This window comes from Marmota monax, unplaced genomic scaffold (assembly GCF_021218885.2).
Source record: "Marmota monax isolate L192 unplaced genomic scaffold, Marmota_monax_Labrador192_F-V1.1 WCK01_AAM20220418_F8-fsc00110, whole genome shotgun sequence".
Taxonomy (NCBI): domain Eukaryota; kingdom Metazoa; phylum Chordata; class Mammalia; order Rodentia; family Sciuridae; genus Marmota; species Marmota monax.
Genome location: NW_026694633.1, coordinates 1,007,455 through 1,020,119, shown reverse-complemented (window position 1 = coordinate 1,020,119; position 12,665 = coordinate 1,007,455). Strand labels below are relative to the sequence as shown.

At 37.9% G+C, this 12,665-nt stretch overlaps 1 protein-coding gene across 5 annotated transcripts in view; it reads left to right on the top strand.

Annotated features, from left to right (window-relative positions):
- The window catches only part of Wdr49 (WD repeat domain 49), a 142,164-nt gene that overhangs the window by 57,566 nt on the left and 71,933 nt on the right, over positions 1-12,665 (top strand). For 4 of the 5 annotated variants that reach the window (XM_046422886.2, XM_058572248.1, XM_046422885.2 and 1 more), the window contains exon 8: positions 7,479-7,712. The exons of the other annotated variant lie outside the window; for it this stretch is intronic. In XM_046422886.2, coding sequence (XP_046278842.1) covers positions 7,479-7,712 — 234 coding nt within the window. The remainder of the gene's footprint in view (positions 1-7,478; positions 7,713-12,665) is intronic. 5 annotated transcript variants of the gene reach the window in all.

The following is a 12,665-nucleotide window of genomic DNA, read 5'->3' as shown; positions in this document are numbered from 1 at the left end:
ACCAAGTAGAGCAGTTAAATGTTTAATACAAAGGAAAGACCAGGGGAAAGTAACTTTAAAAATACTAATGTCTGAGCCCCATCCTCAGAGACTCTGATTTAATTGGTCTGGGATGGGGGCCCAAGCATAGGTGTTTTCTAAAGCACTGCAGATTATTTTTAATATCAAGTTTAAGAACCACTGGTATAGAATATGGTAGTATTTGGAAAACCGAAAAATATATGGTAGATCACACATGATCACATAATTTCTAAAAGTATGCTAGTTTTTTTTTTTTTTTTTTTTTTTAGTAATGGGGACTGACCTTAGGCAAGCACTCTACCACAGAGCTACCTTCTCAGCCTTGGAACATTGTTTTAAGCATTGATGCCATCATATCAACCTTGTTGTTTGACTCTCAGAAGAGACAAAACTTTTGAATTAATGATGGAAGGTTGACTTAATGGGATTAGTAATGGAGAGACTTTAGGATGTCATAGAAGAATGATATGAATTAATTTTAAGGAAAATTAATTAATTTACACATTCCAATGAAAATAGTTCTAGTTTTAATTGCTAATAGCAAGAAGTTACCTGTTGTAGAACAGAGAGGTCATAGTTCATATATTTTTAATTTTTAGTTTAATTTACTTGACTAAATGCCAATGAAATATTAAAGCCAATACAAATTACTTGAAAATAAAATGGAAGTTGATTCTGGTAAAATTATAGTCTACTGATACTATTGAGCTACTCTTAAACTATACTCATCTATACCCCAGATTATTATGCTGACATGAAGTTAGTTTCTATTTCTTAGGAGGGGTCCCATACCAAACAAGACAGAATTTTGAATAATATTGTTAAGAATGTAAGTATTTGAGACTGATATAGAATCTTCTAATCTTATGGATATAGCATTCAGAAGAACAGTTTAGTAGTTCTACTTATATTTATAGCACCTTGAAGTATATTTATTTATAAGTCTTTGTTCTTATAGAATTTATATTTTTGAGATAAAGATTTCTTGGGGTGCTGCCAGAACATTTTAAATTAAAAAAATTTTTTTAAGCAATGAAAAAAAAACACAAGACAAGTTCTTTAATAAAATATTTGTGCCAAGAAAACCAATTTTTCTTTATAAATATATATTTTTGGCATTAGAGGGACTGGTAATCCTGTTTGTTGTACAGGAATCAGGATAAACCTCATTGGATAAGGGCTGGTAGAGAAATGGATTATTATATATAGGAAGCACAATATTTCTGTAAGATATTTGAAGAAGCCCCATGTTTTAGTCAGCATTTTTGTCACTATGACTAAAAGGACTAAAGGATCAAACAACTGTAGAGGAGGAAAAGTTTATTTAAGGGCTCATGGTTTTAGAGGGCTCAATTTGTAGATAGCAGAGTCTATTCCTCGGGTCTCAAGGTGAGGCTGAACATCATGGCAGAGGAACGTGGCTCACATGATGATGAAAGAGAAGGAAAGAAAGAGAGAGATCTCCACTTGCCAGATACAAATATATGCCCCAAAGCCACGCCCCCAATGAACCACTTCCTCTAGCCACACCCCACCTGCCTCCAGTTACCACTCAGTTAATCCCCTCAGGGATCAATTCACTGCTTTGGTTAAGGTAATAACCCAATCATTTCTCCTCCCAGTCTTCTTGCATGATCTCACGTGGACTTTTGGGGGACACCTCACATTTAAACCATAACACCCCATAAAACTTCATTGTGGATTATATGAAATCTTGAACTGGTTGAATAACTATGTGAAAGTAAATTTTGTTTGTTTTAGTGCTACATTCTTGGATCTATCCTAACTAATGTTTACATCAATAAACTGAATAAAAAAATAGTGACTTAGCCATAATTTTAACAAATTAAAAAAGAAATTATTCAGCATTTGCTGTGTCCTGTGGTATATTTGGAAAAACCAAGCAAGAATTGTCAATATAATTGAATTTGATTCAAAATGATACTGTCATATTGCAATCCTGAATTAAAACTAGGAAAATTCCTAATCTTATTTCAAAAAATAAGATTTAGTTACTGGCACATTATAAATTTACCTAATAATGAAATTCATTGTGATATATTTGTACATGTACATAACATAATTTGGTCAATTTTATTCCCCAGTTTCTCCCTTTTCCCTCCTTTCTTTTCTCCCTCTGACCCCCTTTCTCTATTCTTTGGTCTCCTTTCTATATTCAAGAGCAACCCCTCTCTCACCTCCCCACCCTGGCTCATTCCTTTTGTCTCTAGCTTTCACATGTGAAAGAAAACACATAACTTTTGACTTTCTGAATTGGCTTTTTTCACTTAACATGATATTCTCTACTTTCACCCATTTTCCTGCAAAGGACATAATTTTGTTTTTCTTTATGAGTAAATAAAATTCATATATATATATATATCACATTTTCATGCATGGACAGCTAAGATAGTTTCTTAACTTCAATATTATAAATTTCACTGCTAAAAACATGGGTATGGGTATGTCCCTATAGGCATGCTGACTTTAACACTTGAGAAACACCAAGGAGTAGTATAACTGGGTTATATAATTGTTTCATTCCTAGTCTTTTCAGAAACCTTCATACTGATTTTAAAGGCAGGATGTTAGCTTATTTGGCTAGCTTATTTGTTCATGAGAATAAAATCTAGAGCTTTGGCCAATCAGAATCTCAAGGCAATTGGAAATCAGGATGAAATGGCTTACTAGCCAATGCAATATTATGGTGCTTTGAAAAAGTCATAGCCTCTGTAATGGTTAAAACTCACTTGAACAGAGTGTGTTGGTGCATACCTGTATCCCAGCAGCTCAGGAGGCTGAGACAGGAGGATAGCGAGGTCAAAGCCAGCTTCAGCAATAGCAAGGTGCTAAGCAACTCAATGAGACCCTGCCTCTAAATAAAATACAAAATAGGGCTGGGGATGTGTCTCAGTAGTCAAGTGCCTCTGAGTCCCATCCCTGGTACACCCCACCTCCAAACAAACAAAAAACTCACTTGAAATATTGGCTCGGTTCTGGGCAATTTTCTTAAAAACAGATCCTTGAGATCCCTGAGGTACTCAGAGATAATGTCTTAAATTAGTGGTGCAACAATTATAAGTACTTTATTTAAAATTATAATAACCAATTATAATCTTAAAATATTCAGCTTGGGAACGGAGGGATATGAAAAAGAGTATAACTGTTTTTCTAAGGACAACACACACACACACACACACACACCCATTCTATACATACATATATACATGATGATATTTGTTAGTGTTATTATGGAGAAAATCATAACCTTGGAAGAGTTAAAGAAGACTGTCTCCAAGAAGTGAGACTTAGGGTAGAGATAAGGTTGGGTTAAAAGCCCTCTGGTGCTATTTGATTTTATACAAAGAACACATCCTTACCATGGATTTTAAAAGTAAACAAGTCTGTATCACTACTCTTCCCTGCAGAGAAAGTGGGAACAAAAATGAAGCCAGAGAGAATCTAGAGGCTACCATGATGGAAGATGTGAAATCTGTAAACTGATATTAAGATGGCTGAAGAGACCGGGGTCATTTATTCTGGAGAAGAGGTTTAAGAGGAGAGTTAAGGAGAGGTGAAAAAAATAGGATAGAATCAAAAGAAAGAAGAGATTCCTTGGATGACCATATTTATAAATTACTATTATGGTTTGGATATGAGATGTCTCTCAAAAGTTCCTGTTCATGCAGGAATATTTAGAGGTTAAAGAATTAGATTTATGAAAGCTGTAACTTAATCTGTCCATCCTGTTTGGTGGTAACTATAGGCATGGAGTCATGACTGGAGGAGAGGGGTCACTGGGGGCATGCCCTGAAAGGGTGCATCTTTCCTGTGGTCCCTTCCTCTCTTTCTCTCTCTTCTTCCATGTTGTGCTGCCTTACCTTGGGTCTAGAGCAAAGGAGTTGGCCATCCATTTCAGTCCCATTGGACTAAGACCTCTGATACACTGATCCCCAAATTAACTTTTTCTCCTCAAAATTGTTCTTGTGGGTATTTTGGTCAGTGATGCAGAGACTCACTAAAACAGAAATTGGTTCTGAGAAGTGGGGTAGTTGCTGTGACTAACCTGACCATGTGTTTGAGAATCCTTTGAAAATGGTTTGTGGGAGTATTTGGGAAACTTTGGAAATGCAGATTTCAGACTGTTGTAAGCAGAGTTTAACGGGTGATTCTAGTGGGAGCTCAGAAAACTAGAATGCTGGTTGGACTGGGGGCTGTGCTCTTGTTTCAGAGAGAAATGAGGACTCTCTTGGGAATTGAACTAGAGGCCACTCATGCTGTATTCTGACAAAGAAGCTGGTTACATTTTGCCCATGTCCTGAGACTATGTGAGACTGAATTTAAAAGTGATGGAGTAATTAATCAGGCAGAGAAAATTTCAAGACATCATAGTGTTTAGTCAGTGGCCTGCATATTTTTGGCAGCTTTAAGCTAGTTTCTTGTGAGAATTGGGAGAAGAAAGCAGAGCTAAAGGATTTTCAAAATTTTCAGTTTGACTGGAATAGTGCAGGTAAAGCTGGGGCCAATAAAGCTGTGCTTGTTGAAGAGATTTCAGTCCCTAAAGAAATGCTAAGTACTTTACACAGAGATAAAAGGAAAGATGCCTTGAGGGTATCTCAGGAATTTGTAAGACCACACTCTTGAGAACTCAAGGATGTAGAAGGAAAATTCCTTTTGAGAAGACATATTGGGGGTGCCTTACTCACATGGAGGGGAGCGGTCTAGGAAGTTGTTTCACCATATTGATCCATGCAGTCACTCAGGGGCCCCTGCAGCCATGATTCCAGGGAGCCCAGGTATCATGTGAGCTGGCAGCAGACCTTAATGGCATAATCGACATGGTGCTGATTCTGTAGGAATACAGGATGCCAAATTTAAGGGGTCATGAAGACTTCCACCTGAATTTCAAAGGAAAGCTTGGGAGAGCAGGCAAAGTACAGTGGGGTCAAAATCCTGGGAGGTTGCTTCTGAGAGGACCATGTGTGACGTTGTGAGGGTGAAGCCCAAGTTGAAATGGAGACCCCAGGAATTAAAAGATATTGGCAATTTGGACTGTCTGCCAAGAAAAGCTGCTGGCTCTGAAGATAGCCAAGCTAAAAGAAAGCACACGTGTGTTACAAACATTAAATGCAGTGGGTCTGTCCAAACCCTTTGGAAATAACTTCTCACGGCCATATGTCTTAGATACTGTATGTGGAGTTCTGGGACATCTTTGACTAGCTTGGTTTTGGTAGGTCCCATCCTTTCTTTCTGTGCCCTCCCTTTTCCTTCCTTTTTAGAATGGGAATGTTTACTTGATGCCCCTGTGTGTTGAATATATATAACTTGCTTTTGATTTTATAGGAGCTCACAGCAAAGAGTTTGCTCTGAGTCTCAGATGAAACTTGGACTGAACTTTTGGAAAATACTGAAACTATTTGAAATATTGAAACTAAATGACTGGGTAGTAACTACTCCAGGCAGGTGTGGTGTGGCTGGAGGAGGTGGATCAGAGGACGCATTCCCTGTATTTTCTCCACAGGACCCTTCCCCCACACCCTCTGCTCCCTGACCTCACTATGACCTTGAGCTCCAGCCATGATCTAAACAGCTCTCCTCTACTGTGTCCTTTCCCCCCATGATGTTCTGCCTCATCTTGGGCTCAGATCAATGGAGTTGACCTTCTATGAATTGAGACCTCTGAATTTGTGAGCCCCAAATAAATTTTCTTCTTCTAAGTTGTCCTACTCAGGTTTTTTGGTCACAGCAATGCAAAATAGGCTAAAACAATTACTGTGGGAGCTCCTATCTTGAATACCAGGACCTACCGAAATGTATGTGAGGGGTGTGGTTGTGTACCCAAAGAAGTTATATATAAATTAACGTTAACCTGGGTATCAGTATTTGGTCAGGGGGATAGAGCTATCATTTTCAACCGATTTTTTTTTTCCCAAAGTAGTGTATGATTTGAAATAGATTAAAAACTCTTGTTAGTTGCCTGTTTTATGAAATAATACTCATTTAAACAGAAGCTATCTTTCTGTTCAAAAATGATTCTCACATTGGGTAGTATAGTTTATTTGAATAAATCTTTTCCGCTCTTTGGTTCAAATATTTGTATAATGAAAAAATAATAATAAAATAAGTATAACAATAAAAAGCACCATTAAACAGTTATTACAGTATAGTTTTCATGCTAAAACATGAACATGGGCTCCCATTCAATTCTTATAGCACTGCATTAAAAAGTCAGAGAATAAAAAAAAACTTGCTAGAGGTCACCCTAAAGTAAGGGACCAGTAGTAAGGTTAAAACCACAAGTCTGACCCTAGAACTTGCCTGCTAACCCCTTTTGGAGGGATTTTTTACTATTTATTTTGACTCTTTCCCCCTCTTTAGCCTATGATAATTTGGTATCATTACTGATAACCTCATACTAGTGTCCCAAACCTGCTCCTTTAGTTTTCTTCTGTGAAAAACTTGGTGCGACTTACCTTAAGGGAATAAAGGGAACTTTAAGAGACTCAAAATATAGGAAAAATGGTTATTTAACATCTGTTGAATTTAAAGCAGCCTTTCTTCTGAGCAGGCATTCAGTGTCTGTTCTCTACTATCCATTGATCCATTGATCATGTTTGTATAAGACCCTAATATCTGGTTTATTTGAACTTGATTTCATTTAATGCCATTTATTATATTTCACCAAAAAATGCATGGATATCTAAATACATAGAGAGAGAAATAATTATATTCATTTTCCATGAATACAATTGACTATAAATTCATTGTCTTGAAACAACACTAATTTATAGTATTTTTGTGTTCTTTAGGTTAGATTTCTAACATGGCTATTGCTGGGCTAAAATCAAGGTGTCAGCAGAACTGTGATCTTTTCTGGAGGCTGTAGGGAAAATATACTTTCATGGTTTGATAGCTTTCTTGGATCATGGCTCCCATTCTCCATCTTCATAGCCAACAAATCTAGGCAGAGTCCTTGTGCTGTATCATGCTGATCTCTTTTTCTGCCTCTCTCTTACACATTTAAAGACCGTTGATTACATTGGATTTACCCAAATAATCCAGGATAATCTCCTCACCTTAAAGTTATTAATCTAATTACATCTGTAAAATTATTTTTGCTTTATAAAATAACATATTCATATATTCTGGAAGTTAGGACACAGACATCTTTAGGACAGCACTATTTTACCTCCTATAAGCACATGCTCCAGGCCAAGCCATGTTTCAGGGACTGGGATAAAACAATCCCTTCCTTAGAGGAGTTTACTGTTTAGTAGATATTTCAACAGGCAACTGAAGCACAAAATAATATGTGCTGTGACAGAAGTAGGAACCAATTATAGTACTGTGGAGGAAATAACTGTATGCCTCGGGTGTAGAGTGAGCTAGAAAGAGATTGGTTAAAAAATTAGAATTATCTTTGACCTATTCATAGGATCTTGTCCCTTTTCATCCAGGTTTTGAGACTCTGGGATATTCAGCACCAGCTGTCCATCCAGAGAATAGCCTGTTCTTTCCCCAAAAGTCAGGACTTCAGATGCCTCTTCCACTTTGATGAAGCCCATGGACGACTTTTCATCTCATTTAATAACCAGTTAGCATTGCTGGCCATGGAGAGTGAAGCCAACAACAGAGTGAGAAGCCACCAGAAACCAGTCACTTGCATTCTTTACAATTCGCTCCTGAAGCAGGTAACCATGCTTCCTGCCCTGTCTCTCTCCTAGCACCTCTCCAAGACCAGCCACTCATTTCCTTAATTCATCCTAACCTCACACTGAAGACAAATCTAGCAAAAACAAATGTGGAGAGGAAATGATTTAGCGATCATGTACTCTTCTGCTATAATGTGTGCCCAGGTGAATTAGAAGAGGGATTTCATTTTCCACCAGTGACTATAGCAGCACTGATAGAGTTACAAGGAATGATAACATTCCAGCTAAAACAAACACAATGTGTAAAGTAATTGAACTTATCTTTGTTACCAGTTAGTTTGAATCTTGAGCCAAATGCAAGTGAACCTGCTTGTAAAATTCCCTTTTATGAGCACCATCCTCCTGTATCCCAGTGTAAAGTTCTGAAATATGCATGAAACGTAATTAGCAAAGATCCATTTTGCCAGCGTATTTTACACCAGTGGCTCACAGTGGCAGCCCAGAATGTATTCATAATAAAATGATTCAGTTAAATGGGATGGCACTTGGTATGCAGCGCGAGTGTTGTTTGTCTCCCCACCACTTTAATGATGCTCTGCAGCCTTTGCTTATGGGGAGCGCTACCTGCATCTCAATGAAGAAGACTGGCTCCCCTGGAGCAGAGATGCCACTCAGACCACGGCCCTTCTTAGAGGACAGGGAGGTCCAGCTGGGAAACCTGCAGAGCTGGGTAGGGGACAGCCTGTGGGTCTTGTGGAGGGGGCAGCAACCAGTGGAGGTTAGTCTGCTGAAATGATTACCTCGGGCTGATGGTAATAGCACAGCATGAGTCAAGCAGAAAAGCAAGTCTCCAGCTTGCGGCCAATTAAACAATAAGTCCAACCCATTCTTTCTTTTCCCTTCTGTGGAAGCTTCTGTGTTCACGCAGAAATGAGTAGTTCAGATTTTGCACAAGGGGTGGAAAGCCCTTTGTTAGTAATGACTACTGTGTCATGTCACTACTTCAAATGTTCTGTTTTTCTGGTTCTTCTAGGAGATAAAAATCCTTTACAGAACTATCCATTTTGAATTCCATCTGCAGGGAAACATTCCCCTGCAAATGTTTTGCTGAACTTTATGAAGGCAACCAGCTAATTTGGCTCCCTGGTGGCCGCTGAGAGAGAGAGCGAGAGAGAGAGCGAGAGATGTGTTTGTTTCCAAGAGAATATTCTGTTAATTGAGATCTGCAAAGTTAAAAAGCTAGGTTTGCTTATAATGTTAAGATCCTATGTTGCATGGCCATAAAATGAGATATGTTCCATGAGGAAGTCAGGAAATGGGACACAAAGATCTGAAATCTTTCACCAGGGAAGCGAAGATAGAACCAAAGTAATACAAATATATGTGAGTTACAGGTGACCAAAAAAAAAAAAGTGCATATGGCAGATGATGTAGAAAGTATCACTGTACATTTGAGGACAGCTCTACTTGTTGCTGTTAATGGCTTAAATAACTTAAAGCCTTGATGTGTATATAGAACACATACAGCTGTATACCACACATACCAGTGTTTTCTACATGTGGCTAAGCTATCAATGCTTTAACATTATTATATTTATAAGAATGTAATGCAGAATAGAGTACCACTCACAGTCCTATCACCAATAATAACCCATTTTAAAGGCATAAGACAAAGCAAATAAGTAGTTTTGAACCACTTTCAGGTGATAGACATGAAGAATTAAATATTAATAAACCTCATTTCTTTGCCCCAGTAGCTCAGGGAGACTCAGCTTTTTAAGGGCAGGTCCAGATCCTTCCCCCAGGGCTCACTGCTGGGCAGGTACTCATTAAGAAAGAGAGGCAGACATACTATTGACTGACCAGGAAACAACTGAAGGCGGCGAAATGAAGCACAGGTAAAAGCAAAGTGCTGTTGGCAAAAAATGATTACTTCTCCTTGGGCTGCAGTGCGGTGGATGACATTTCAGTCCTGAGAGCTGGAGTGGGAGTCTCTAGGAGGAGAAGGAGGTCATCCCAGGTAGAAGGCACAACAGGAGTGCCTGCAAAGAGATTTGAGTACTCACAGTGCCTTTTCTGAGGTTGGCTTGGCTATTTGGGGGAGTTTACGGCAAAGGTTGTTGGAGTTGAGGCAGTCAAGGGAGATTAGGGCCAGGTTGTGAAGGTCCTTCACTGGACAGACCACCATCTGGTCTCCGAAAATTAAGCATAGACTTGAGATTTAGATAACAATTCGCACACTATGACTGTGGACCCCTGGGACACTCAGATCCTCTGGGAGAATCTGAGAGGTCAAAACATTTTCATCATAATAGGGATTCTCTTGTTTTCGTAGGGGTATACAGTGGAGTTTTCTAGAGGCTGCATGATACATGATCACATCATTCCTCTGACGGCTTAGGGAATATGTGTTTTTGTATTCTTGTGTTTTCACAATCAGTTCAAATTTGTAATGTGATGAATATATACATACGTGCATATGCATTATCTACTATATATGTACACATATAGACTATATTTACATATATACACATCCCCCCAAATGAAAATTCAATTTTGAATTCTTTAGTAATTTTTGAGAATGCAAAGTGAACCTAAGACTAAAAGTTTAGAGCATTGCTAAGCTAGAGAGGTGGGAGTTGGAGTTCTGGGCAGACCCCTTAATCTGACTGATCTTCAGTGTACTGGCTTTTAAAAATATCTTCTTCTATGGGTGTGGGAATAATAATGGCAATGTGCCTTTCCGGCATCGCCTTGCTAGGGCTGGCCACTGGTCACTTGGAAACTGTCCTGGCCCTGGTTCTACCAGCTCCTTTGGTCATAGTAGGGTGAATTTTGCTGCTTTACATCTTTTTTTTCTTATTAACTTGTTGGGATTTTTTAATATTTGTTTTAATCATGTGTTGTGTGGGTCCTAGCCCTGCTTCTCTCAGGAATGTTCCTCGAGGTGAGACCTTCTCTTCTTGGCCATTGCAGTTGCTTCTTGTGGACATGCAGTTGCAAAGATGAGCTTTGGTCTTCTTCTCCAGAGACATCCCCAGTCATTCTTGCCTCCTTGCTTTCTGAGCATTAGTCATGTATCTAGTTGTTTCCTCAAACACTTAATCTTTTATTTTTGTCTCTTCCCATGTTTGTGGCATAAGGAAAAGAACTTGTCTTCCACTTTTTCCACTTCCACTTATTTTCTTACATCTCCTAACACTGTTCTGAGTACAAAATAGATGCTCAATGGCTAGATTTGGTTGATTATTGCAATTTCACATTGCACATTTACCAGGCACCTGTGCCTTTTCAGTCCTGGCTCCTGCTCTTTGGATATCTGGTTTGGCATCATTATTGAAAGCTTTCCCTTTTGTCTGAATTTAATGAAAACCTTCTCTTCTGCTGTCATTTCAACATGTTGCCCACATTTCATTATCATTTCATTACATTTGGACTTCAGTGGGGGGAGTTCACGTAATCCTTCTGTGAAAGCGGCTTGGCACATTCCTGTGACTTCTCTTTATCTTCTTGCCTTTTGGTTTCCTCACCTCCTAACCTAAGCAAGTGTGTTAAGTCACACAAACCCTTTTAAATGGAACTGGTTGTAGCTTGTAGCCCTCTCAGCTACCAGCAGAACAAATTGGGACTAGATGAGGAGTCCCTGGAATGGACTTTTTTGAAGGAATTAATTTTGGAGGCCATTCTAATGAACCATCTTTACAGTGATTTCTTAAATGAAGTTTTTATTAAAAATTCATAAATATTAAGAAAATTCATGAAATGTAATTCTATATATCACCTAAAGTGCAATAGGTAAACTTTCTGTGTTATGACTAAGTTCTTCATTCTAATGATGTAGATTTACATGCTTTTATAAAACAGGTAATGTTTCAGTTTGTTTTGCATCTTGGACACATACGTAGTCAAGCTAGATATTTAAGTGTTACCAAATCTTAGCAGAAATTGTATTTACTATTTATGTGAAAAATAAGTTTCACATTATATGTGAAACATTTTATATATATAATATTATGTATATATATATATATATATATTTTATATATACACATACATGTAAGAAATTAAAACAATGTAGCAAAGCTCAAATAAGGAACTAAATATTGCTGAGGTTTCATCAGCAAGTTCTAAAATCTCTGTGCATAGGCTTTTTATTACATAAATATGGTTCTGTAACTTTTTATTCAATAATATATTGGAATATTATAGTTCCTTGTGCTTAAACATAGATCTAATTCATCATTTTTGAAAGGCAGTACAGTATCTCTTTGTATCATAATTTACTGACCCATTTCCTTTTTATGAATACTTTTTTCTTATGAAATTTTTTGTATACATACGTTCACACTCATGACTTTATCTCTGTAGCATAAATTCCTAGAATATACTTCTAGATTAAAGGATGTGCCTATTAGATAGTTTGATATACAAACTACCTTCCAGAATTTTACCATATTATCCAACCCCTAAGAGTATATGTAGTCATCTTTTTTGTTGCTATATTTTTATTTATTTATTTTTCTGTGGTGCTGAGGATCGAACCCAGTGTCTTGCAATGCAAGGCCAGTACTCCACTGCTCCACTGATCTACAGCCCCAGCCCCATATGGTTGCCTTTTAAAGAGACTTGTCAGATTGTGGCCAGGTGGCTTCTTCCAGCAGAATTCCTGAGATTCTTGATGGGGTTCCCATAATCTAGCATGGAATGTTTGCAGATTTGAAGACTAGACCCTCTTCATTTTGTTCAGAGTAGTGCTGTTGTTTTGAGGATTGACTCTCTCCCTGTCACAGGAAACCTAAGGCTAAATCATTCTTTAAAGAGGGGACCCATGTCCTTTGTTCTTTTTGGGAAATTGAGGTATTTGATGATCCAGATAATTCAATTGCTAGTTCCCTTGGGAATTATAAAATCTTAGGAAAGGGATGAGGCTATCCTTGAGAGAAATTTACCTCTACTTATAACGCAGTATATCTGTTTAGTATTTGTATTTAA